We start from the raw sequence: 26,892 nt of genomic DNA, 5'->3' as shown, positions 1-26,892 counted from the left end.
CGCAGCGTGTTTGAAATAAAACGTCGGAGCCTCGACTGCTGCACTGCTCCGACGGAGCCTTTGTGCTGCGGAGCGGAAGCTGAAAAATCCATCTGAAGTCTGTGGCCGTTTTCCTTTCGGTCCCTTTGGGAAGATCATCCGGTGCTGTTCTCAGCCACCCACCAGGGCTCTTCCATCCATCTCCCTGTTCTTCGGGGCTGTGGGTGGGTGGGTGCTCTGCTTCCCCACCCCCGACTGGGCAGAGAGCTGCTCCTGTCGGAACGTCCTGTGTGCACCCCGCAGCTCTGTGCCTTGCGAGCACGGAGGCAGCCTTTTGTGTTGCTGAGAGGGCTGCTCGATCCCTGTGAACCTTGGAGCACAATGTGTTAGAAGTCGTAATGTATCCAAGCACCTTCTCTTCAGAATGTAGCAAACCATATGTTAACGTTTTTAGTGTGTTATTCTGAATCTAGTGAACTTTTGTCTTGGAATTGTATTTGGAGATGCGGGAAGTGATTCATGAGTGAATGATATGGAATAACGGGATGTGAGCGAGGATGCTGGCAACTGGAACTGACCAGGAGGTGTACAAGGAACGTTTAGGCATTGTGTTGAGGGACGTGGTTTACTGAGAACTGTTGGTGACAGATGGATGGTTGCACTGCACGATCCTGTAGGTCTTCTCCAACCCTGGTGATTCTGTGGTTCTAACTGAGCCCTGTGCAGATGTGTGCTCAGTGTCCCTGCCCTTTGTCCTGTGCTGGGCAAGGAGATGAACTCAGAGCGCAAATATGTTCTCTTCTTTTTCAGAGGAAAGATCTCTTGTGGTTCTTATGTTGGTTGCAGTGCTGGGAGCCTGTTTTGAAAAGCTCTCTGAAGTTACTGTGTTCTGAAAACTTCAGTCCCCGAAATGCTCATGAATTCAGAGAGAATTGAGCAAGTATTGCAGCCCTTCTGTGCCACACGCACACTGAGCTGAACGCTGAGGCAGCCCTACGGTAGCTGTGGTAAGCAGAGCTGCAGGGAAACGGTTTTATTTCAGCCTCTTAATTTATGAACATATTGGTGCAGCCTCTTTGCTGCTTGCATTTTTTCTCAGCGCTCTCAGTCAGCAAGTCTTAATACCAAATCCCCCGCTGTGTTTCTCAGCTAACACGCCTTGCAGGGCTCTCCGTGCTGTGTTGTGCAGCCAGAACTCAAACAGGAGGGTTTTCCTTTGGGCACGCCTGCAGCTAGAATGCATCTCTGGCATCGGGAGCAGGGTTCTGCTTGGGAAAGAATGCACTTTTATGCCAGTTTTTGAAACGCCTGCAGGCAGACTTGCACTTGTTGATTTGTCAGAAGGCTTTTTAATTGCTTAACAGAACAAAACACAGAAGTTAAAAATTAAAAAAAAAAAAAAAAAAAAAAAAAAAAAGACAATTAGACCTCTGTTAGAATGCTGCTCTTGTTCTCTGGTTTGATCTGCCTGCTTTGAACAAGTGGTGACGGTATGGGCCTTGCCTGTGAGAGTTTTTATCTCCAAAACTGCTGAGAACGAGTAGGAGCTGCCTCCTTTGACAGGAGCATGGGCGTGTGGTCATTGACACCAGAGCGCGCAGCCTGGGCTCACAGGTGGTTCTGTTCTGCAGGGCTCCGCTGCTGGCACAGCGCTTGGTGGGGCAGTGCTGCAGGCTGTGTGTGCAGTGCTGCTGCTGCCCGCAGCCACAGATTGCCGCAGGACTGGGGAGGAGCGCGTGGGAGCTGGAGAGGTACCAGCCTGTTTGTGGAGCACTCAGTGCCCGTGGTGGCTTTTATTCTGTGTATTCTTGGCCGCTTGTATTTCCGTTTCTTAAAATATGCTTTTTCCTTTCTTTACTCTTCCTGTGGTGTTCCAGGGGTGTTTGTTTGCTCCTGTTGTTTGTGTACGGGAGTAAGTGCGCTCTGCAGCTTTACACGGAAAGGGATGCTTGAGGTGATGAAATTATGTAGTGAGCAGAAATAGGAGCTCAGCATCTTATTGTTACAGTGCTCTGTTGTGCACTCAAGTGGTAGAAACCGGGTCAGTTCTTTAGGATGTCTTAACTGCTGAAGTAGTTAATTTCCCTCTGATAAACAAGGCTTTTCATGTGTGATTTCTCTGTTCTGAAGCAGTCTTCTGTTAGTAAATGCAGATCTCACCTGCTCCTCTGATCAACTCACTGAGATGAAGCTGAACGTAACCCTGAGAATCGGGGCTGTTTCAGTTGTTCCACAAGGCCGGTAAGGCTGCCCAGCGCTGTGCATGCTGCCTTGCAGCTCCTGCTGCTGAACTCTTTTGAGGTCGTAACCTTTGAAGATCACTCCAGCATAAAAAGCTGTTTCCTTGCCTGCAGTACTGTGGATGCTGTTACCTGAGATGGGTGATCATCTCTGTGTTCTGCTGGGCATTTTGATCTTCCTCCTTTACCTTTGGAAGAACGGCAGCCTTTTATTGTCCAAGCTGAAATGATTGCTGTCGGCTTGGGATCAGTGCTCTGGTGGTTCAGCAGCAGAAAACATCTGCATCCAATTTCCGTGCAGGTCCTTGTGTTCACTGCTGCTGTTTCACAGAGCAAGGTGGGGAGCTGTCGGTCTGAATCTGTAACTTGCAGAGCTCCTGTAGAAAACCTTTGTGCTGTGATGTGAATGGTTTGCTGAGAAACCTATGGCTTCTCCCCTGGTAGAGTAAGTTGTTGCAAAACAAACGGCTGCACTGTGAGTAACACCTCAAGGAGAGGAAAAATCTGCACCTCTTGGTCTGAAAAGTGAGGATTTCAGAGGGGAAGCTTTATTTCAGACTTTCATTTCAAAGCTGCATGCTCTTCAAAAGTCTTATTGCTGCAAACTGAGGATGTATTTTTCAGCTTCTGAATTACTCCATGACTTCATTGTAGGTGGATTTACTCAAAGCACATTGAATTTAATAAAACTTTGTGGGTTTTTTTTAAGTGAAAGTGAAACTGAATAGAAAGTGAACATCATTTCTTATTTTTGAGACTTTTCTATCAATAGTGGAAGAAAAATGGGTAAAAGATGTGTTGTAAGAAATTAAGGAATTCAGGATCAATGTGTACACGCATAGTAAAGGAACGGGGTGGTGAAAGGAATAGGAAGCTGAAACACTTCCACAGGAGGTGGTCGTTTAACCTGGGGACCAAACTTTGTGAGAAACAAAACTGATTGATGTGCAACCAGAGCTCAGTCAGTTCTATTGGGGTAATCAGTTCTCCATAAATAAGAGTCATTCTGTAGTTTGAGAAACCAGCCTTACGGCCTTACCTGGGCCTTCGTTTGGCAGCTGTGTATCTGTAGGATTCAAATCCCTTGCTTTTGTTGTCTGCCTTTGCAGAAAGCTCTCGTGCAACTTTCAGATGCAGTTTGATCATTGTCCACATTTGTCTGGAAATCTGTTAACACTTTGGCTTTAAACGTATTTCAGGACAGCTTCATATGGTGTATTTTCAAATCTCGCTATGTCCAAATTTCTGACCACAGATCTTAAAAATGTATATCTGAAAGCCTGTCTGTTCCTGTTGTAGCTGCAATTACATGAAGAGCAATTAGTGCAGTACTTCCAGCTGAGCTAAATCGTACCTGGATCTTTAGATGGCTTTGTTCAGCCGCACTCATCTTGTTGCTGGGACTCAGTTGATGGCACCCTTGCTTAAAAGCCAGCAGACCTCGGCTGCTGAGAGCTTCTCTCTGCTGGATGCTGCTGTGAGGTCCTTCCTAAGCAGCCGGTGCACAAACCTGACCACGTGGGAGTTAAAGTTCTTCAGTCTGATTTTTAGCCTTCTCCTCCCTCCTTCGTTTGTTGTCTGCTTCCGAACGGAAAGAGTGGGGCTGGTTGTGAGTGGAGCACAACAGCTGTAGTGAGAGGAGTGATGTGACGGAGCAGCGAGTTATGTCACAGATGTTCAGCTCTGAGTAAATGGCTCAGATGAAGTTTCCCTAACTCCAGCACTCGGATCGCTGCCGCCAGCTGCTAAGGGCAGAGCGTGCCACCAGCACACAGTGTCCTCGTGCTCTCCTTTCTGCTTTTCCCTAAGATTGCCTCTGTTTCTTTGTCTCATTGTCCTCCTCATTTTCCTGTTTTTACTTTTCTCCTGCTTGCTTCTTCGTCCTGCGGGGCTTTGCAGCAGCATGGTGAGGTTGTGCAGCTCTGTGTGGTCGAAGCCCTGCCAATCAGGCTCTGCAGCCCTGTTCCGTGCTGGGCTGGGCTGTTAGGTTTTGTTCTCTGATAATCTCTGCAAAGCAGTGGACAATGAGCTGCCAATTGAAAATTGTGACGAGAGGATTAGCGAGCATCTGTTCGAAGAGAAAGGGTTATTTTGGAAAGCAGAGAACTTTCCTGATAGAGCAGAATCCTGACTTGTGGAGTCCCTTTACCATCGGGACACACCGTGCCTGCCCACAGGGCTCCTGCTGCCTCACTGTGACAGTCTGCTTTGCAAAGCTCTGCAACACCTGGCCTGATGAAGAGACTGTTAAGTTTGGTTTCACACCATTCTGTGAATGCACGAAAGAAAGAGAAGGAAGTTTTCCATAGAAATGGGGTAAGGACTGTGGGGCTGTTAGAAGAGTGCTAACTGTATGTAAGACAAAATATGGATGGATATGACTGTCTTCTCTCGTTTGAATGACTCTTGGTTCTTATAGCAGCCCTGAGATGCTGTTTGTTAGTCCTCAGGATGTTCAGCCTGTCCTGGATGCCTGCTCAGCATTTGCCTCTGCCCTCCCCTGTTCTGTTTCTCTGTTTCCCCCTGCAGCTCTCTGCAGTGTTTTTGTGTCTTCTGCCTCAGATACTTTCCTTTCATCCCATGTTTCTCAATCTCAGTCTCAACCAAATACTGCACAATTAAACTTGCTAGGAGCTAACTCCAAATTATGTGGGTTTTAAACCCACAGGTGAACCCAAAAGTTTAAACAACAGAATCTACAGGAAATTGTATAAAGCAGATATTTTCAGGGATGGAATTCTGGCTAGGTTTTGGGTGCTGTTTCTCTTGCAGTATTCATTATTTTTCTCCCTGGAAGTGCAGTTTGGTAACAGTGCTGCTTTTGTACGTAATATGAGAAGGAAATGGGAGGTGCTTTACAGAGTAATGAAAACAAAGTGGAAGAGCTTTATGCAGTGCTGGAACAGGGCTCTGAATGGAGCAGGCAGCTGGGCAGGAGGCACACGCGTAACTGTGACCTTTTTTCTTGTTTCCTGTACAAGAGAAATTGCCTTGTGCACAGCTGGACTCTTCAAGGAAAAAATCCTTGCTTTTGTTTTACCCTTTCCATTCCTCCCTAAACGTGGCTGCTCTTAGGAGCTGGTTTTGTTTGGAGCTGTGCGATTTCTGCCTGTTTCTTCTTGAAGCCGTAAGGAAATGAGGAGCAGCACCAAAGCAAAACATGGCTGCAGAGGTTTGGAAGGACGTGACTGCATTGGGGGTGGAAGAGCAGCGTGTCCCTCGTGGAATGGCTTCATGAGTGTCAAATCGCTTTATGTTTTGTGTCCGTATCCCAAGGCTGAAGGACTGTGGGAGAGAAGTGTCGCAGCTTATTCCTGCTGTGCATTAAAAAGAAATCCCGGAATACAGGCACTAGTCTGTAAAGCATACTGTTACAAATGTAGGTTAAATGGGGTTCAATCGGGCATTTAAGCACCAGGTTGGGATGTGTGTGAGGACAGCGGGGGATGAACATCTCTCCTGAGTGCTGGCTTAGGATCTTTAACTGCCACGTGTGGTCACGGTCCCAGAAGTGCCAGGAGCGAAGCAGCAGCAATAGGAGCCTCAGCTGCCAGCCCCACAGGGCCGCGTGGGGCCCAGTGCCATCTGCTGACTCCCAGGTCTTTCTGCAGGTTTCCCTTGGGCTCCCAGCCCACAACTAAGCCTGACCTTGCTTAGCTTGAGGTCTGAAGGTACGGGCTGACGTCACAGCTGCGATGTAACAGTAAAGATTCGCTTCCTGTGTGCTGCTATCTGTATAACTGCAATTTGAGCAAGAGGTCTTATTTACTTCCTGACAAAATTGAAACTTGTTTTTCTTGTTCACATCTATCTTCACATCGGTAATTTGATTTTTAACTGCATAAAGATTGGAATACTGTGGTTGGTCTTGTTTACCAGATCTTACAGCAGAAACTTGTTACCCAAACTTCAATTGCTTTTAACTTCCTTTCGTCCTGTTCTGTGGTGGTATAGGTTTCATTTTCAAGTGTGTGTTATATGCCAAAGTCATCTCTGATTCTGGGCACTGAAGGTTTTTATATGGTCTTCTCACAGAGAGTAGTGCAGCACTGCAGGCTAGAAACAAAGCCGTAAAACGGAGATCAGGGCTTATATGCTAGTAAGCTTTAGATGCTTTCAGACATCCCAAACTTCTGAAATTCACTTGTCTTCGGTATGAAAGTAGTCTGTTTATTTTTTTTGTTTGTTTGTTTTGTAGAAGAGTGGTAGTATGTACAGGAAATACTGCTGTATTTTTGTCTGAAACAATATTTGTAGGTTCTGGGTACATCTTGTATCTGTTTTATTATATGATGAAAGCCTTATAAGATTGAGATCTTTAATGTTTTAGATCAACATGATGCATAAGTTTAAAACTGCATCTGTTTAAAGGGATTTGTGACTAAAACTGCTTGTTTTTCTACAGAATTGTCTGGTGTTTCTCAGCTTGAAGAAGATCTGCAGTCATTATTGATCCTCTTTCTTGGCGTTGCCGCTTTCGAAGTGAAGTTTGCCTAGCTTTGTAGTGCGAGCTTTCTTTTCAGCCATCTTAAACCCAACCAAACAAACAAACAAAGATTTTGATCCGTAAAGTAGACAAGCGATAGCTCTACAATGTCCAAGTCATTCCAGCAGTCATCTCTGAGTAGGGATTCCCAAGGTCATGGGCGTGAGCTCTCTGCAGGAATAGGCCTTCTTGCTGCTGCTACCCAGTCTTTAAATATGCCAGCATCTCTTGGAAGGATGAACCAGGGTACTGCACGCCTTGCTAGCTTAATGAATCTTGGAATGAGTTCTTCATTGAACCAACAAGGATCTCATAGTGCACTGTCTTCTGGTAGTACCTCTTCCCATAATTTGCAGTCTATATTTAACATTGGAAGTAGAGGTCCGCTCCCTTTGTCTTCTCAGCACCGTGGAGATGCAGACCAGGCCACTAATATTTTGGCCAGCTTTGGTCTGTCTGCTAGAGACTTAGATGAACTGAGTCGCTATCCCGAGGACAAGATCACTCCTGAAAACTTGCCTCAGATCCTTCTACAACTTAAAAGGAGGAGAGCTGAAGAAGGTTATGGTAGAGATGGCAGATCATCCACACGGGAACCACCGTACAGAGTACCTAGGGATGATTGGGAAGAAAAAAGGCATTTTAGAAGAGATAGCTTTGATGATCGTGGTCCTAGTCTCAACCCGGTAGTTGACTATGACCATGGAAGTCGTTCTCAAGAATCTGGTTATTATGACAGAATGGATTATGAAGATGACAGATTGAGAGATGGAGAAAGGTGTAGGGATGAATCTTTCTATGGTGAGACTTCGCATAACTATCATAAATTTGACAGTGAGTATGACAGAATGGGTCGTGGCCCCGGTCCCGAGAGATCTCTCTTTGAGAAAAAGAGAGGTGCTCCTCCAAATAGCAATATTGAAGACTTCCATGGATTCTTACCGAAGGGTTATCCCCATCTGTGCTCTATATGTGATATGCCAGTTCATTCTAATAAGGTGAGTTATGCACCAGATACTTCTATTTTCCTTTACGTTGTAGTACCTGTTCTGTTTTTACCTATTTCTTTAATTATTTCTATAGCCTGGTTGCTTTTGAAATGATCTGAAAGTTGGTTTGAGAGTGAGAAAGGCACTTGGTTTATTTACAAGTAATTGTTAACAACCGTTGTAAACCAGGGCTTTACATTAATGTATTTTGTTTGCCCAGATTGCTTAACTTCCAGTCAAACAGCTATCATCTACTGGGATGTCTTATTTATATTTTACATCTACATGTTCTCTTAACCACAAACATCTGGCATTTAAGCACTTTTTTGGTGGGTTTTTTGTTGGTTTGGGTTTTTTTGCAGTGTATCTACTGTGCCCTTCAGGAAGCTAGTTTCAGCTCTCCTCCACATCTGTCTTGATTGCCGATTTATATGTAGTTAAGATGCACTCTTGCACAGTTCTGCTTTTTCCCTGTCCAAAGGGAAAGAGTTAATGTAGAGCCCTGGAACCTGTTTGCAAAAGTTTAAAAATGAATAAGTAAAAATGAATCACGTTTTAGATGAGCTCATTCTTGCCTTTTTAATTTCACTTTAACACTCTATCTCATACTATGGCTGAAATTTGTCGTCATTTTTCTCCTTTTTCACAACTTTCTTAGACACTTCAAACTCACTTTTTATTGTCCCATGTTGCATCTATCCCTGTAGACTCTCCGAGCAATCAGCCTGCTGCTGCAGTGTCTGCTCTGTGTTCCTAGTAGCGTTCTTTACTTGGCTGGCAGGTAGAGTTGGGTCTTCGGGTGCCTTCAGTCCCGCTGAGGCTTCCTCTCCGTTGTCCGCCAGCGTTCAGCTCTGTGCAGTGGGAGCTCCTTGCTCACAATGCCCCGGTTATTCAGACGGTGTTTTCAGAGCCTTCTCACTTTCAGCTTTTCCAATTTGACTCGTCTTGCTGATTTGCAGGGTGCTAGGCGATTTAATTGGCTAATTGGCAAACGCAGTGCCCCTCTTGTCACGAGCAGTGGCTCATTGGCCTTCAATTGGAAAGGCAGCACATGCCGTGGCTGTGAAATTGGTGCCCTGTGGAATTGCTGTTACTAACCGTTTCTTTACAGTTACCTCTCAGAGTGCCGCTTCGGTGCGTCCCATCTTGTTGAAACGTGAGTTGTCCCCACCAGGAGCTGATGGACGCACGTTAGAGCACGTGCTGTGCTGCTCCAGTTGATCTGACGCTTTACAGACTTGTTTTGCTTTAATGACTTTGTATAAGTTAATCACAGCAGTCTGGGTTTCTCGTCTCCGTGCTTTCAAGACATTCATTTTTGTACAAGGTTTAACTGAACAACTGAACTGCCACACTCAGTTTTGTATAAAAGATTTCATTTGGTTAGATTGAGAACGTAAACTTCTGAGGCCCTTGGAGATGGCAGCCAGTACTCCTGTAAGTAGGGTTCTTTTTAGCCTTTATTCTTCGTTTGCTTTGGTATGAAGGTCTGTTTAATTAAAGGCTATCCAACCTGAAGTATCTTTCCAAGCACAAGAGACACCAAATTCCTTTGACAGCATAACTTACGTGACTGACTCCTTCCACGACACACAAACCCATCTTTTTTAGTAACACGTTTGCCATAAGCTGCTGAGAACACCACAAAATATTTGAGATTGGATCTTCTGTTTCTTATGACCCGAGTTCGGGTTTTGTTTCTGTTTCGGAAATGACGTTATGGCAAGAATTGTTCTCTTTCTCTCCTTTTTTCCTCCACTTTGCATATCTAACAGTTACAGAGTTTCCTATTCTGTATCTCTCACAAAATTAAATCAAGTAGAACTTACCATTTGAAGTAATTTGATTTGAACCAGAATGTATGGAAAGCAGAAAGGGAATGCTTTTCTTAGCTAGGACAATATAAACTCATTATAATAATATCAAAACCTCACTTTCCCAACCCCAAATAAAAATACTATGGAATATAAAACAAGAAAAAGTATATGACAACGCAGTGTATCTGTTTTAGCCCAAGGAGACAGGCAGCTACCCTTGGGGCCTGGCAGGCCAGTCCTCTTTTTGCTCTTTTAGTGATGTTACCACCTGCTTCATTAATTTGCTGCATACAGACTCTGGTCCAGCTTGTTTGGCTAATGAGGAACAAAGTTTAGCCCAGCTTTTCAGTCCATCTTGATCCCTCTGCCAAGGAATGGGGTGTTGAAGCTTAGCGACTGCTTTCCCTGCACGCAAAGAGCCTGGTGCAGTGTGAGCAGAGGAGTTTGGAGGTTAATCACTTGGAACTGTGATATATCTCAGAGGGAGAACACGGCTGTGTCCCCAATAAGGCAGTATCTAAAATTAGGCGCTTAAGTTTGGCCTGCTTTTCTAGAGAGCAGCGTGTCCTCTTGCATCAGTTGAAGCCAAAGTAATCTCCATTTTAATAAACTCGATCGAGAATTTCCTTAGCTTAACACAAATGCCCAGAATTAATTAGTGTCTGTAAATATCCAGGGCCCTGCAACCTCAGACAAGCGGCGCCTCAGCGCAGGTACGGGGAGGGAGCAAAGCAAAGTGTAGATGAAGGGCTACTTAATATGAACTGAATAACAGGGATGAGCCGTTGTTGTTCTGCAAAGTTTCCCCGGGGGAAAAAAAAAGACCAGTTTATACATCAGATCTCTCCCCTGCTTATTTTTTTTTCTTTGCCAGTTTAAAAAAGTGTTTGAAGTATGAGAATCAGATCCCCAAACTTTGGCCCTGGTTTGCAGATAACTTCAGTTTCAGTTTATAATAATCTCCAAGTACATGTTAAGGCAGCTCCGAAGGTGCAGTGCTTGCAGTACTCTGTACTTGCAGAGTCAGCCATTGGGGCTTCACATTGAGGCTGAGTGCAGCTGAATTTAGGGGGTGCTAGTGTTAGAAGGGCTGCTTTGTGTATCAGAGCACTAGAACTTGTTACTGGCTTTAAAACTGAAGAATATTTGCTTTAAAGTACCGAGTGTTTCACAGATAGGGGGTTTGCTCGTGGGGCTTTGGGGCTCCTGTTTGCATCCTAATTGCAAGCGTATTTGGTAATTTATAGTTGCAGAGCCTACATCTTGTGTGGTTAACAAGAAGTGCTCATTTTCCACCTTGTTTTTAAAAATAAATTCATCCTGCTCCATGTTCTCTTCTGTGTATCATGGAGTGTAACAGCACAGCGTGGCCTAATGCTGGTACTTAGGGAGATGTGGGATGCAGTTTGTTCTCCTGGTGGGGAGCACAAGGTGGGGGCTCAGGGCGCGCAGACGGAAGCCCCGCTGCAGGGAGGATGGCTGTAGTGTGGAACTGGACAAAGCAGGGAAGGGCAGGGCTTGGGAAATCCTCTAGCTAAAACAAAAGATGTATAAAACAGTCGCCCAATGCAGCGTATGTGTTTGCATCCCAAAATACAGCCGATGAAAGCCCATCTGTTGTTCACTGCCCCCCAGGAGATGTAATTACTCTCCCCTGTGGACGTGGAGCCATCCTGTCCCATCCGCCTGCTGCTGGTCGCTGGCTTACTGCACAGCAGCAGAGTGGAGGTAACCCCAGGGTGTGACACAGCCAGCTGCAGCAGTGACACTTCAGTTCTGTCACTGCAGTAGAGCGCACGCTGGGGCTGGTGTGTGTGAGAACACCGGGATCTGATGGTCAGGCTGAGTACCTCCCAGAGGAGTCCCTGTGCCCCTTTTTGACATAAAAAACCAGGGAGGTGATCTCCTGTCGTAACAAGTATAAGATGCAGGGAAGTAGAAGGCCTCGTTCCTTTCTGTGTTAAGGCCAGAAGCAGAGATGCTGGAAAGCCCCAGATAGTACAAAAATACCAGTGAGAGGAGAAGAGCTCAGGTAGCCTGGAGGGTACAGCTACTGCACTTGGCCAAGATGCTGGCTCTGCTCTAGTAGCTTCAGCAATTGCATGGTGTGTTACCCTTTGTGCTGCTGACCTCTCCCAACTTTTGCTCTGTACGTGATGGATATTTCCACTAAGAAGTTCACTGTGATACTGAGGTAATTTGATGTAGTTCTATTATTCCTCCTTTCTACCATCTTGATTAGATCCCGTTTTTCTCGACTATTCCCCTCAAATGCTCATAAATTTTTATATTTCACATGTGTAGTTGTAGTTTGTCCTAGCTATGCACTTTTGTTTCTTTTAGTCTTTCCTTTCTGAATTCCTTGCAGTTTCTTGGCTCTTTCTTGGCTTTGGAAACTTGAGTCTGTAGTCCACATTCATCTTTGATAATCCGAGGAACGAAGCAGAGAGTAGAGGAAATTCTAAAATTCTAAATAAAAAAACCACCAAATTAAAATTAAAAAATTAAAAATCTCAGCAATTGTGCAGGTTGGAACGTCAGCAATACACGTGAGCTACAGCAGGTAGCCTGCAAGCTGCGCGTGTTGGAGGCAGGGTGAAGCCCAACGGCATCTTTCATCAGACACCTTTGCACCCAAACTGGGGTTGAGAAGTAGGTCCAGTTTCAGTGTGTCTTCAGAACTCTAAAAAAGTATTTTGATATCTGTGCGTTCACCTTAGATGCTGAGTTTAGAAGAGAAGATGGTTTGCTACAGCAGTGTTACTGTGTTGGAAGTAGCTTGTGGTGTGTGGCCGGTAACTGTGAGTTATTTACTTTGCTGCAGGAGTGGAATCACCATATCAATGGAGCGACTCACGGCCGGCGCTGTCAGCTGCTGCTTGAAATGTATGAATTTGAAGTACTGTAAACATTCTTGTGGCATGAGAGCAGTATAAGTAACCGTCAGCTGTGTGCTGCAGGGAATAAAGATACACTACTTGAAAAGTGCCTTTTTGGGACGCAGGAGTGCTGGTTCTTAAATTCTGAGTCCTGCTGCTGCCCCAGATGCCCCCACGGATGGGTCTGCATGTCCCTGGGCAGCCCATACCAACCCCAGCCCATACCAACCCCAGCCCATACCAACCCCAGCCCATACCAACCCCTGCCCTCCCTCCCTCAAGGAGCGTCCTGCCCAGTCTGGGCCTCCCCTGATGCACCTTGAGGCCATTTGTTTGCATCCTATTATTTGTGAATCTGCTGCAGCTTTATTTTCTACTAATCAGGCTTGTGCCAAGATTTTATTTATTTCTTTATTGTAAAATGAGCTTATTCTATGCAAATTATAATGTAAATCAGCAGCCGTGTTACTTTGAAGGTAGGAATTTTCTCATAAAGACGAGCACTCCCTTTTGTAATTAGGTACTGCAGCTTATGTAATATGTAAAGTATTGCAGCCTATATGAAAATAGATACGAAAATTACCACATAGTGAGAGGAGATTGGATTTTTCTTACCTTTATTCTTTTTTTTTTTTTTTTCTTAAGATATCCAGAATGGAACCCTGACAGTGATTCAGGACATGGAATGTAAGTAATGAATGGGGACAGTGGACTTGCCATTCTTCTGCTGGTTTAAGCAGTACAGTTCTAATCAAAGCTGTGTAGTTTGGGCTGCTATTTAATTTAAATGCTTTAAACTAATTTTGAAAATTATTACTCTCATTTGGAGCCGTTTTTTTAACATCTAATATGAAACAACCGACCTTCTTCAAACTCCCATTTGGAGCCAGGAGAAGCAGCTCAGGTTGACTTGTGCTTGGATACTCGTCGGGAATTGGATGGCTGGAGAAAAAAAGGCTTCCCAGTTTTTGTTCTCATTCTTTTTCCCTTTTCCTAGGGGTGATCCCTTTATGTTGCAGCAGTCCACAAATCCTGCACCAGGAATTCTGGGACCCCCACCACCTCCATTCCACCTGGGAGGGCCTCCTGTTGGGCCAAGAGGTAATGCTGGCAGGCATCAGACTGGAGGCCCCTTTCTGAAAATCAGCTCTCAGGAATTACTGGGCTTCAATCACTTGTGTTCCTGAAGCTTTTTATTACATCCAGATATTTTGGTAGCAGGCAGTGCACAGTCACAGCAGTCAGCACCAGCTTTTGCACGTGTTGTGCCTGGGGCTTTAGTTGCTTTTTTTGAAAAAGACACAAAACCCTCTACTTCTCCCAGACTTGAGTTCTGCTCAGTGCTACAGAACAACACAGCAGTGCTCTCTGAGGGGTGGGACTGAAATGCTTTTGCGTGTTTTCCTCACCATAAATACTTTGTTTCCACACTTCCACCTTTCTTCCCTCTCCTAACTACTGGACACGTTATCACGGGTTTCTTTTTTCAGCTGTTGGGTTAATTGACCAACGCGTGCTTTGGGGTCACGCATGTTTTCCTGTGCAGCAATCTGTTACATCAGATTCTGTTTTGCTCCCTGCGTGTTGGTGGATTCTTGTGAAACTGGGAGGAATTCAATGTCTTCAGTCTATTCTCCCTGAACTAATTTGAAATGGATTTGAGAAATAGATTTGGGAGCCTCATCTTCCCAGAAGGGCAAGATGAGAATCAGGTTCTCACCTAAAGTCATTATTACTTACTTTATAAATAACTCGAGTGAGTAAAAAGCAAAACTAATTAATTTACCTAATCCTGGCTGATAAAAAATCTCTCAGGCATTTTAGAGGAGCCTTTGAACGATGAGTATTTAAATGTCATTACAGTATTATTGTAAACTTTCCAATGCATCTCAGACTTGATTTTTGAAATATACAAGATTAACAGCCATTTTAGGCTTGGCAATACTAATTTATCAGTTAGTGATACTACTTACGTGGCTTTTTAAAACTTGATGTAATACTGTTTTAGTGTTCTGAGTTCTGTCCAGAACTTGTAATGAAGCTGCTAATAGCAGCCTTGTGAGTTGAACTAAGCTTGCTCTTTTTTAATTTCTTGAAGGAGCTGGAAATGGAAACATGCAAGGACCCAGACACATGCAGAAGGGCAGAGTGGTTAGTATTAAATAAATGTAAAGTCTTTGAAGGATGTAAGTATTTGTATGCTTTCTCTTTAATAAAATGTATTGGGTTTTGTATTTTTTTATGTAACGAGTGGAGTGTCTTTAAAATAGAACGATACTAAGATTTATTGGTGTGGAAATATTGAAGCTTTGGAAAGAGATAGTTTCATTTTGCCAAATATCCTACAAAATGTTTGTTTCAGGAGTGTATGCACTCTGCATGTTCTCTTATGAAGGAGGTAAGAGACAATCTCCTTTGTGCACAGCTGTCACAGCAGCGTCTTCCTTGGAGAATCCCTGGAGGTGCTGTGTGTTTTCTGCCTGTCTGGTTTTGACTACTAATTAAGGCTTTGTAAAACAATAACGAATGAAAAAAGAACAGATCCTTGAAAAATGTTACTTTAAGGTTAGCTGGTACATGTGTTGTGTGTTGTGTGTGCACTTCATCCTCAATAGGAAACCAGCAGAGTTGTTCACATCATGGATTTCCAGAGAGGGAAGAACTTGAGATATCAATTGCTTCAGCTTGTTGAACCCTTTGGAATAATCACAAATCACCTGATTCTCAACAAAATCAATGAGGTAAGATTAGCCCTTCATTAGTGCTGTTGGAGCTGCTGGGTTTCTTTGGTGTGCTTACTGAGTTTAAAAATTCTGGTAAAAGGATGTGCTTGGCTTCTAAGCCAGGTAACACGTCACCAAGCTGAGAGTGACAGGACTGTTTCTTTTTACAGATACTGTAGTACTGCATTTCAACTTAAATATTGTCAGGAATCATTTTAGCTGGTTATTTCTAGCTTTCTTGAAAATACAGTTTGCAAATTCAATTTGTGTTTTAATGTTCTTCGGAAAACTCAGTCATAGTTTATACATAGTGCAAGAAGCAACTGAATGTTCTGAATCCAAATCTAAAATGCTGTGTTCATGCACATGAAATATGTGAAATTCATGCCAAGTCCTATAGGCCAGTTAATGCCATAGCCAAAAGGCAGTCTTTGGTTTTGAAGCAGACATTCTTATGAGAAAGGAAGGGAGAGTTGAGACCTTAAACAAAAACAGCAATTCCTTGAAAGTGTGGTGCTCAGTCTGCTTTGACGTTTTCAGGCATTTATTGAAATGTCAACCACTGAAGATGCTCAGGCTGCAGTGGAGTACTATTCAACAACACCTGCACTGGTGTTTGGTAAACCAGTCAGAGTCCACCTGTCACAGAAATACAAAAGGATAAAGGTAAAATGTTTCTGCTTATTTAAACACTATTTCAGTCTGAGGCAGTGATTGTTACCTGGCCACTGCTTTTAAACTGTTACTTTATGTACTTGACAGCTATATCAAATTAATCAAGGGGTATAATTTACTACTTGCTTTAAGTGGCACAGTGTTAAGTGTACTTCTTGCAGTATCTACTTTAAACAATTCATTCACTTTTTAATTTTAGAAACCTGAAAGTAAACCTGACCAAAAAACGGAGCCACCAAAACCAGAACTGGGTCGTGTGATTCACCTCAGCAATTTACCTCATTCAGGCTACTCTGATAACGCAGTGCTCAAACTGGCTGAACCGTATGGAAAGATTAAGAACTACATACTCATGAGGATGAAGAGTCAGGTAACTGACTGCAGGAACTTAGCATGGGGGGATGGCAGCTGAGACACAACTGGGAAGAAATGCAGGCTGCTTCTGTAGCACAGACATGGAAATTGTGTAGGTGGTTTGCTGCTTAGCTCACTGTGTGAGTCGCTGTAATGTGAGCTGCTTCAAAAAAAAGGGGAAAAGAGACACAGTAAAAGCAGACATTAGCTATGAGGTATAATTTTGCATTGAGGCTTTTTGTTGTGTATATCTCAAGGCATTTTGAACTTTTTGTAAGACTGAAGAAACTACCTGTGAAACATTAATACCTGTCTTCTATGACACATTTCTTCCCCTTCGTTCTTTAAGTAAACACTTCTGTGTTTCTCTCAAAAAGAAGATGGTGTATTGCACACGCATAGTAAAACACTTTGAATGCATGTGTATATATGACTGCCACTTGTACACAAGAATTTCAGATATTTAGCAGAGTTGAAAAAACTTTTAAACTTCCCTGGTTGTTTCTGTTACCTTCAGTTACAGAGGAAATGAGAGTATTTTTGTCAGAGATGAATTCTGGAATCCCACAATGTTCTGGAGTCAGAAATAAGTTGAATTTATTGTATGACCCCTAAGATGTCCTGCCTAACCGTACTGCACAGGAAAAACAAAAGGAATTTGCTCTGTTTGGTGTGGAAGCAGCTCTCTTCTGGCTGAGATGATGTGCTTTTAAAAGCTTGTTCAGCAAACCCAGTGTGTCATAGGCTTGTTTCATGGAGGAACACCTCACAAAGCAAGACTGCTTTTTTCTCGGCCACTATCTGTTGCTTTTCTGTTTCAGACTTCTCTTAAAAAAGTACAGCTTCTTCAGTACCTCAAAACTCCCAAACCCTTCAGCTCCAAGTAAATGAGAGAAGTGCTTTTTTAGCTATTTGTATTTCACTTTAAGGTGTCATTTTTTTCCAAATGACTTAAATACCTGATACTTAATTTGTAAACTTTGTAGAGGACAGATACTACTGAATTCAAAGGCAAGCTTACATAGGACACTTCAGCATGTACTAAAATGTGTGGCTGGTTTGGAGGACCTGGATAGAGCCACTCTCCTAGGTTGGTTTCAGCATTTTGAAATGCTGTGTTGTAAGTTAAATAGCTTTGCCCGTGGAAGCGTTGTGTATTTTGTAATTTGTGACGTGTGCTTTAATCCTTTCAGGCTTTCATTGAAATGGAGACCAGGGAAGATGCTTTAGCGATGGTTGAACACTGTGCCAACAAAGCTCTCTGGTTCCAAGGCAGATGTGTGAAAGTGGATCTGTCTGAAAAATACAAGAAATTGGTGTTAAGGGTAAGTTGTATTTTTAGTTGCAAACTGTTTTCTGATTGTAAGTGGAGGTGTGAAGTGAGGTAGAAGACACCTCGTTTCTTGAGAATTCAGCACAGCTTTGAAAATTCAGGATAGAATTTTCTTTTTTTGGCTGCTTAAATGACACAGCAGGAGCGTGGTGCTCTGAGGTGGAGGACGGGATGAAGGGTCTAGAAGTCTTGCTGTTGCATATGATTGTGCACCAAAAATGACTGTTGTGACAAATTCAAACACTGAGCCAGTGCATCTACGTGTGCCTTATGAACGTGGAGGATAAGTGGGATTTCCTACTCAGTAACTCCTAAATAAGCACGGCGATGCGAGTCTGCAGCTTCCTGCTCTGCCTGCTCCTAACTGTAGTGAGAAGGTTGGACTGGCTGCCCTGTGGTGCTGCCTGCAACGTGCTGAATCAGCTCATAGATGCTGTACGTAACATCTCGAGCAGACTGCCCTGTCTTTGTGCTGAGTTAGGGAGTTTTGGTGAAGACAGGTGGGGTTTCTCGATGAACAATTCAGCATTCATCGATTGGTTGCTGTCTGGGCACTGTAGAAGAGTACCTGTGGATTAATGTAGTTGGTAGTGCTTGACTACATTAACTCAGACCAGATAGAACAATTTTTCAACATTACTATGAATTATACTTTGCTGTGACTTAAGACTTCTCTTCTTTTAATTTCAGATTCCAAACAAGGGAGTTGAACTTCTGAAAAAGGATAAAACTAGGTAACTGCCTGTTATTAAAACATGATGTTGTTTAAAAGGAAATATGAAAGTACCCTACCCAAATTATAGAAATTAGACAGAAGAAGTCTGGCAAGCTCTGAGATCATCATGTTGTTCGTGCAAAAAGATTAACTGTTTTTATTATGGTGCCTATCCTTTTCCTCTAATGAAAGAGACTTCACAGCCTCCCCAGGCTGCTCAGGAAATGTGCTGCAGTCCTTAATTATCCTTGCCTTCCTGCAGTTTAAACCTACGAGCAGTTGTCCTGTCTCAAAAGGACAGTTCCTCCTTGCAGCAGCCTCTTGCATGCTTGAATTCTGTTTCCCTCAAGTTTCCATTTTCTGATCTAAACAAACACAGTTCTGAAGCTTGTCCAGAAGAGCTAAGCCTGCTATTTTTTTAGTCCCTTCTGGATGCTATTCAGATTCATAAGCAAGCGTTCTTTCTTTGCAGAAAGAGAACATATTCTCCAGACAGCAAAGACTCTCCAAGTGATAAGAAGTCTAAAACTGATGCTACTCAGAAACCTGAAAGTGGCACTGTAGAAGATAAAGCAAAAGAGGAGAAGCAAGATGATGCTGCTGAGCCGTCGGGCGCTAAAAGCAGTGAGCAGGCAGACCAAGACGAGCCTAGTTTACTCCTTGAATCTGAAGATGAGCTCCTGGTGGATGAGGAGGAAGCAGCAGCGCTGCTGGAAAGTGGCAGCTCAGCAGGAGATGATGCAGATGTTGCCAATTTAACTGATGTGACTACAGAAGAGAAAAAGGAACCGGCTGATGATGTGACCGTAAAAACCGAGGGAAATGCTGTGGCCAATCCAGCAGCAAAGAAAAAGCTTAAAAAGGTAATCCTATTGCAGGCTACTTGAGTCTAGAAACTCTTTAAGTTGAATAGTGCACCACAGTATTCTATTTCAAATCTTTTTCTGTGGGTCTTTAAAATGTGTGCATGTCACACCTGTTTGAAGAGAAACGGGTGTTAAAGCTTCTACGAAGAAAGAAGATCCCATTGGATGCAACTTGCAAATGAAATCAGTTACAGATCAGTGTTTCTGTTTTGACAGAAGTCACTAACTTGTGCATTTCCCGTATTATTTCCTGGGGTTTTTCTTAGCTATCTTTGCTCCTTTCTTCGCTAATGCTAAGCAGCCAGGGAAGCTGTTTAAGCTATTTATCCCTAACAAGCCTGTCTGTAGTTGCTCTTTTGAGCACTGAACAGAAAATGACATTTGGTTGGGGGGATCATAAGAGATTTGAGGCTGTTTTAGACCTGAACAAAATTGTATGAGTGTCTGCTAACTATGCTGAGCTGCAAAGGCAGGCAAGTCTTTGGGTTAGCCAAGGCCATTTCCAATTGAGAAACGGAAAAAAAAACCAAACTCTAGTTCTGAGGTCTTGGAAGCCATGTGCTTCTTGCTGTGAACTTAATTTTTTTTCACCAGATGACCACGTGCTCTCATAGTTGTTTCTCCTACCAGCTGCTTTTTTTCTTTTTTTTCAATCATACTTGGTTACATGGAGTAGGATGCAGAATGCTTGCAAAACTTCAGTAACCTTATTGACTGGAATGTTTTTTTTTTCTTTTTGGTAGGAAGGGGTAGAAAAAGAGCATATTCCCTGCTTCTAAATGAATTCAGTGTGCTTGTTATCAGCCTGGGGAATCCTGTCAGGAAGGCAGCTGTGCGGTCTTGTTAACATTGCTGTTTCTTGTCGCGTGGCTCCATGTCAGGATAAAGCACCTCAAAACCCAAACTGCTGTCCTTGAAATTCCTAGAGCACAGATACAAAGCTAATGCTGCCTCTCTCACTGTTACTGTTTTGCTGTTAATTATGTGCAATACTGCTGTCTCCCTGTCAGTTTCGCTGTCTGATGGTGAAGCTGGTTTTTAAGAGACCTCCACACACTTTTTGTTTGTTTTCAGTGGAGAAGCTCCAGGCTTTCCACTGGTTGAAAGAGGGCTCTTAGTTTTTCTTTTTATGAACTTTCATACTGTTGTACCTATTTCTGGTAAGATTCTGCCTTTCACGTAGGCTTGAATTTGAGGATCTTGTGGGATTGTTTCAAGTAAAAACTACATTCCAAAATGACATTCATTTAATTGAAAAAAACTTCACAGTAGAGGGATTTTCAAAAGAACAGATTAAAAACAAAAAGAAATTATCAAGACAGAGGTCAGATATTGATGTGATAAAACAGTGGACACGATGCTAAGATGTTCATTCCAAACTGAACGCTTGACTCTGGAAGCGGTGCAGTTCTCCTTTTGAAAGAGCCTGTTACACTTCTGCATGTCTGAGTAACGTTTTGAACAAGGGAACTTGTTAAGGTGGTTTGAGGGAAGCCGTTAAGAATAAGGTGACTTAAGGAAAACGTTTTCTCAACAGCGATACGTGGGTGGCTTTCCACGGAGCATGGAAGGCTTTGTCACTCTAGATGAGGTTGGTGATGAAGAAGATTCAGATCATCAAAAACTCCGGAAGTCGGGTTTGGCAGTAAAATCTGCTGGCAAAAATGATGATAGTTTGGCAGAAATCAAAGTAGACAAGATTGAGGAGCCGGAACAAGAAAGTGAAACGTTAGAAAATGGTACCAAGACTGAAGAAAATGTGAAGGCTGAAGCTGTTGAAGCTTCCGACCCCACAGCAGCACAAGATCCTGAGAAAAATGCCCACGAAAATACAGACACCCAGGAAGAACAGGAAACAAAGAATGTCCAAGAGAAAGCTCTTATTCCAGATGAATTTAGGATTGGGCCCTACCAGCCAAATGTTCCTGTTGGTAAGGCTGTTTCCATTTCTTTTCCGATCTGTCTCTGTGCACTGCAGTAGCATTTCTCATTTCATTTGGCTTTTATTTCTGGCAGTGTGTTGCCTCTGAGCCTTTCATTTTAGGGCTCTCCATTCTTTTCTTCACTCCTCCCCTACCTCTAGTATTCTTTTTTTTCCCCCCCTCATTTTCATTCAGTTTTCCATAACACTTTCCTTAGGCAGAAATTAAATTGGAAGAGCTGTGTTTTAGCAACACTAATTCAATTAATAGCACAAATCACAGTAGTGATATTAGCCTAGATTCATACTGACTGCTCAAAAGGCACAGATTGGTCTCAGAACGCTGTTAGTTCTTTTGAAGGAATCAATAAAACCCTTAAACTGAAAGGTTGATTTAAAAAAAAAAAGTCTGCACATATTTAGCTATTACTGTAGGCCCCTGGCTTGTCTAAACTAAACCAAAGACTTCTAAGGACAAAGCAGCTTTTAATGTAAAGTGGGTTATGGTTTTAAGATTTAGCTTGAAATGACATATGACATTAAAGAAATGATGTAGAGTAGTTCTCTTAGTTTATTTTGTGGTGTTTACTTCTCTAGGTGTGAATTATGTGGTACCCAAAACAGGGTTTTATTGCAAATTGTGTTCCCTGTTCTACACAAATGAAGATGTTGCAAAAAAGACCCATTGCAGCAGCCTTCCTCATTATCAAAAGTTGAAGGTAAGGCAAAAACTTGTTCATTTTAAGTGGCGTGATTCTTTCCTTGGGGAATAGATCTGAATGAGGCTGGACTGAAGAGGAAGAAAAAAAAAAAAAAGCTTCCAGGCAGTTGAAATTGGCTTATTCTATAACTTCTAACTCAAGCTAGACTTCTCTAAAACATCATCTTTTGAAAAAAGTACCCAGGATACACACTGTGCAAGATGGGCTCCAGCATTTTTTTGCAAACTTGGATTAAAGAGGGCATTCTGATTGGAGCAGAGGCCAGGCTTAGAGTTAGTGGCACCAAGTAAATCCTGGTGGCTCAGATCTTCTCCAGTTGGCCTTTGAGTCTGGTCAGCAGACCGTAAGCTAAATTTAAATATTTTTGTTGAAAATCCATATTTGCAACTTCTGATTTTGTGAGCATGTTTGACAGTTCCTAATTGGATGAGGTATCACATGATTGCATGGCATGAATGGTAATGCTGCTGCTGTATTTTGTATTGTGAGCTGCTTCTAAATACCACTTCCCAGAAAGGGAAGTTCTAAACAAGGCTCTAATAATGCAGTGTTCACATCATTTGATTTCATTTCGGTTGATTATTGAGCTGAAATCAAAGCCCATGGGTTCTGTAGAAAGGGAGATGGTGGTATCTCAGACCTGGAAACGTCTGCTTTCTCCTGTGCAATGCGAGGCAATCCAGGAACAAATGCAGGGCTATGCACTTAGGAGGCAGGTGCACAAACAAATGGCTCAAAGCAAGTAACTTTATCAAGGAGTAGATGAGAAAACCAATTACCATGCAGAATCCAGTAGTAAGAAAAACCCACCTCATCCATCACCCATAGCTTTTTTTTCTTTTTTTTTTTTCCCTTTTTCTCCCATTTGAGGTACCTGATCTGGGGACATTGAAGGCTTGATGTAAATGGGGAAGTGGGGCAAATGATGCGGAGACCTGTTAGCAGCTTATTAGCTTTGATGCTTAAATGAATCCTGATTTCCTTTTTCCATGGCACAAATAGAAAGTGAGCTGCTCTTGTGTGCCTTGTAATTTTGGGGAGGGAGGAGGGAAAAGCAGCTTTTGATTTACAATGGCAAAGCACGTTGCTGGCTGGGAGTCAAAGTGATGCCAAATTGCTCAAATTTCTGACGTAACCCTTCTCTAGAGAGGGGAGAGAACAAATGGCAGCAGGTAAGTGGCCCAGCTGCAGCCATAGATGCATGGCAGTGGGCAGGGCGCTCCCTTCGCTTGCTGGCCTGTTAGGAGGCCAAGTGAGCGCTTGCACGGCTGCCGTTCAGTGCCTGCTGTTGGTGAGCTGTGTGCTCAGGGATGTAATGATAACCCAGTGCTTCAGAGGAGCTCTGCTCCATTTCTTCTTGTGAAGAAGTGCCTGTGATGTTTGTTCTTACCTTTGAAGGCAACGTTCATAGGTTTTTACAGGGTGAAAACGGGGTTAATCTTTATGGGCTGAATGTTGTGACTGTGAGAAAACTGAGTATATCCAAAACGTGGTCGATTTCTTTTAACAGAAAATTCTGGATAAAATGGCAGAAGACTACAGGCAAAAGAAAGAAGCGTAAAAAGAAGGACGGATGTAAGGAAAACAGTGGCTTTGTTCTTAATGTTAATCTTTTTTTAAAAGCAGTACAAGTAGTAGATGGAAATACTGTATTCTTTTTTGTTTTGTTTTAGTGAGATACAGTAGATGTTATAGGTCTGTTCATGTGTTCAGTGTTGTAGCAAAAAGCATAAGCAGTTAAGTTAATGAAAAAAATTTGTTCTTAATGTGGGAATGGCAACAAGTTTTCGTTTTGACACTGAGCTGTTAAAGAAGAAATCTTGCATCCTTGTGGAAAGCTCATCTACCGCAAGAAAATTTCCTTGAAGTGAAATTTACTGCTTTCAAGCTTCGAAAATTCGTCTATCCATTCTCAATAAAAAATAAAAAGTAACACTGCATTTTTATTTCATCTAGAACATTCCGTATTTCAGTCTGAGCCTAGCAGATACTTAATTTGGAGTGTAAGGCTGTCATTGCATTTCACTTTTGAAAAGTCTTTAAATGTAAGTTGCATTTTTAAATGTTGAATTGCAGTTTCTTTTAATGTCATTGTTGTTACATAGCAAATAGGAAAATTAGTGATTAGTCAGCTTTACAACTTTGTGATTTTTTTTCCTAAGCTCTTGATAGACTTTCCTACTCAGCTATACCTTGTATTTTTAGTGACAAGTAAACGCCCATTCTCTTCTGATCAGTATTATTTCCTCAAGCTCTTCCTGCTCTCACTTGAATCTTGCAGCTGTCGTACACCTCTGCTATATTCAAAAGCAGCATTTGAGTCCTGAAATGTAAAAAAAGAAAAAAGAAAAATAATCAAAAAAAGCAGTATCTTTATATCCTTCACGTGTAATTTTTCATACCTGCATTTTAAAACTGTTTCTGTTGATCTAGTTTTGTCAAGAATCTTTTAGAACTGTGCTCTTAATGTACCTGCACATGTGATATGTGAACAGGAATTTGCATGTGTAACCTGTGTTTATCCGTAGTTTTTGTTATTTACTGCTTATTTGTGAATTCAGGTTACTAAAGTGATTTACCAATAAACAAAGCTAGGCAACAGTAACTTGTACAGATGTTTGGCATGTTAACCATTGTGTTTACTGAGCTCTTGAATCCCTTGTTCATGATAGCACACTGAAACTCTAGCTGTCCTGAAATTGCATGTTTTAACTCCTGTGATTTCGAAGCTTACTAAATAACTTCTTGCTCTTTTCTAAAACTTCTTCCATTTCCAAACAAATTAAAATATCACTTGTTAAAACACTGGTAGGTATATTCTGCTGACAGTTTTATTTCTTTAGCTTTGAGGGGAATATCATAAAAGTTAAGTTCAAGCCACACCATGTTCATGTGGATAAAGATGACTCGGGGTGGTTATTTCAACCCAAAACTCCTGACCTGTGGGGATTCTTAAGTGCTAAGAATGATTTTTTTCAAATGCACGAGGCTGAACCCTGATGAAGTTAGTTCAGTTGAGTAAATGCATCTGGCAGATGTGGTGGTGTGCTTTGTGAAATGAAAATCTCGATCACTTGTCTCCTCAGTACATCACCTCCTGCTGTTGGATCCTCCAGCAAAGAGGAGGATATGCCCCATGCCTTCTGTGTGAGAACAGTGAAAGTTGAAGTGTCTCATACAGTGGTGATAGCAGCTTGGCTGGAGACTACAGGGAGACCGTGGTGAAATGTCAGTAAACAGCTAATGCACAGACTGTACTTCAATAGCACATCCAAACAGTGAGATCTTTACATGCCGTGATGACTTCTTGCACTTTCTTGAGAGCAAGTTACGTGACGCTCATCAGTGTAATGCAGTGAAAGTATTTAGTCTTAAAGCTGCCCCGCTGCCCCCTGCTTACCCGAACCCCAGAAGGAAATGCACACAACAGGAGCTGTGCCATCAGTTCTGTTTGTGAGTCACAGGGATGTACTTGGACCTGTACTTGTTCATAATGACACTTGTCATTCTGCCATCTCCAAGAGGCCACCTAATTCATCGGGCGAGCCGAGGTCTTTCAATTCAAAGCAACGATTTAATCGTTGGCAGTCGTCCCACTTTCCTAAAACTGGTAGATGAGAATTTTAAACAAGAGGACAGAAGTGCAAGGTCCCCCCAAGCATTGTAACACTACTTGCATACAACATACGCCGCTAAGATTCATGGTGAAATCGTGCAGCTCCATATGTTATATTTGTGAGGAAGCTTTTCCTCTTAGCAGTTGTGATCATCTTCAGTAGCTGTGCCATTCAGTGGTCTTACATCTAGCGTCCCCAGCCTGTGATAAACCCTAACCTGGGTAACTGATGAGGATTGAACTGTAGTAAGATGTTAGGTCACATTTAGTGACTAAATGCCAGGCATAAAGTAATTGTGACATAGTCCAAATTCTCAGATCAGAAATCTCTTGCCCCCGTCACCTCTAATCCTGCGTCTGAAGTCAGTGGAAGTACTGCCAGAACTTTGCTAGGCTGTGTGCAGGTCTTCACGCTTGGACACAAAATACTGTTCAGGTCTGACTTAATCCTTGATGCACGTAGGTTGTTCTGAAAGTAATGCCTCCTATTTATTTCCATCAAAACCACAACAGGTACAAAGAGCAAAATAATGCTAATTCTCAGCTACGAAACACTATTTTTTGATGTAGTTGCCAACCATTAGCTAAGTGTTTTAATCAGCAAAGAAAGAAAGCTTGCAGACACTCAAGTCCGCATACGCACAGGTAACCTACTGTTTCACGGCTGCTGTGGCAGTGTCATTGCTAGGAAGACATTGCTCGTGAAGTCCAACTCTGTGCTCGCTTCTACTGCTTGGTCTCCATAGACGTCCACCAATTCACCATTGTTACTGAGTGCAATTATTTCCACGAGCAGGAATTCAGTTCCACGCCTTTGCTTCATGCGCACTCCCCTGTCAGGCACCGTTTGGTCAGTGCCCCTCTGCTGCCATCTGTCGCACGGCTGCAGCACCTAACGATGTGAGCGGGGTGGTGCAAGCTCTGCTGTCACACCACGAACATCCATTGCCTTCTGTGGGCCAGCAGAACGAAATAAGAGGGGTTACTGATGGTCTGTCCTTGTCTGTTCTGCTGAGAAGTGTTTTCTCATGCGTTCTCTCTCTGGCCTTTGCATGTATGCATTGTGCTGATGCCTGATGAAAGGAAGGCTTCAGAAATCGTGAAGAGATGCCCGGGGCACGCTTGGCTGCAGGATGGCGTTGGTCTGCTGCTTGTGCACAGAGGGTGGAGGGGAAGCCTACCAGAGTGTGAAATGCTGGATGCAGCCTTAGCGATCTACATGTGAACTTTCACGTATGAGTTTACTGAGAAAAGCAGTTCTGAGGCGGTTTGATCTCTGCGACACGTGTAGTTCTGCGGAGGTGCACCGAAGACGTTTGGCTGGCTGAACACAGAAATAAGTAGAAGCCGCCTCTGACAGATGTGAGACCTCCTTGGCAACGCCACAAGATGGCGGCACGCCCTGCTGCCGGTACTACGTTTCCCGGCGTGCCCCGCGGCGCGCCCCGCGAAATGGCCGCCCGGCGAGAGCTCCCGGCATGCCGCGCGGCGCGAGGACTACAGCTCCCAGCACGCGGCGCGCCGCACCCCGGCCACGGCCGCTCCGCGCCCGTCGCCACTTCCGGGGTAGGGGGGGG

General features: G+C 43.2%; 1 protein-coding gene across 2 annotated transcripts; it reads left to right on the top strand.

Annotated features, from left to right (window-relative positions):
* The first annotated feature begins 1,613 nt into the window (after positions 1-1,613).
* On the top strand, positions 1,614-24,304 carry MATR3 (matrin 3). Of its 2 annotated transcripts, none has more exons than XM_042834873.1 (14): positions 1,614-1,730; positions 12,336-12,397; positions 13,036-13,077; positions 13,388-13,491; positions 14,489-14,541; positions 15,006-15,131; positions 15,654-15,779; positions 15,988-16,158; positions 17,336-17,467; positions 18,166-18,209; positions 18,663-19,053; positions 20,594-20,987; positions 21,575-21,696; positions 23,210-24,304. In XM_042834873.1, coding segments are annotated over exons 3-14 (1,716 nt in total). In that variant the 5' UTR covers positions 1,614-1,730; positions 12,336-12,397; positions 13,036-13,075; the 3' UTR covers positions 23,261-24,304. The 2 variants fall into 2 exon arrangements, with proteins under 2 accessions (XP_042690807.1, XP_042690806.1); XM_042834872.1 differs by lacking the exon at positions 1,614-1,730 and adding an exon at positions 4,136-7,703.
* Positions 24,305-26,892: the final 2,588 nt, after the last annotated feature.

The sequence above is a fragment of the Centrocercus urophasianus genome, unplaced genomic scaffold (assembly GCF_019232065.1).
Source record: "Centrocercus urophasianus isolate 14NV4802_14NV808 unplaced genomic scaffold, USGS_Curo_1.0 seq_496, whole genome shotgun sequence".
Lineage (NCBI taxonomy): Eukaryota > Metazoa > Chordata > Aves > Galliformes > Phasianidae > Centrocercus > Centrocercus urophasianus.
Note: the sequence above shows the minus strand (reverse complement) of the source record. Positions and strands in the feature narration are given on the sequence as shown.

Coding starts and splice junctions, on each gene's coding strand:
- MATR3 (XM_042834872.1), top strand. CDS start 6,813: ATGTCCAAGTCATTCCAGCAGTCATCTCTGAGTAGGGATTCCCAAGGT. Junction 13,078..13,387: donor AGTGATTCAGGACATGGAAT/GTAAGTAATGAA, acceptor CCCTTTTCCTAG/GGGTGATCCCTTTATGTTGC. Junction 20,988..21,574: donor CCAGCCAAATGTTCCTGTTG/GTAAGGCTGTTT, acceptor TTACTTCTCTAG/GTGTGAATTATGTGGTACCC.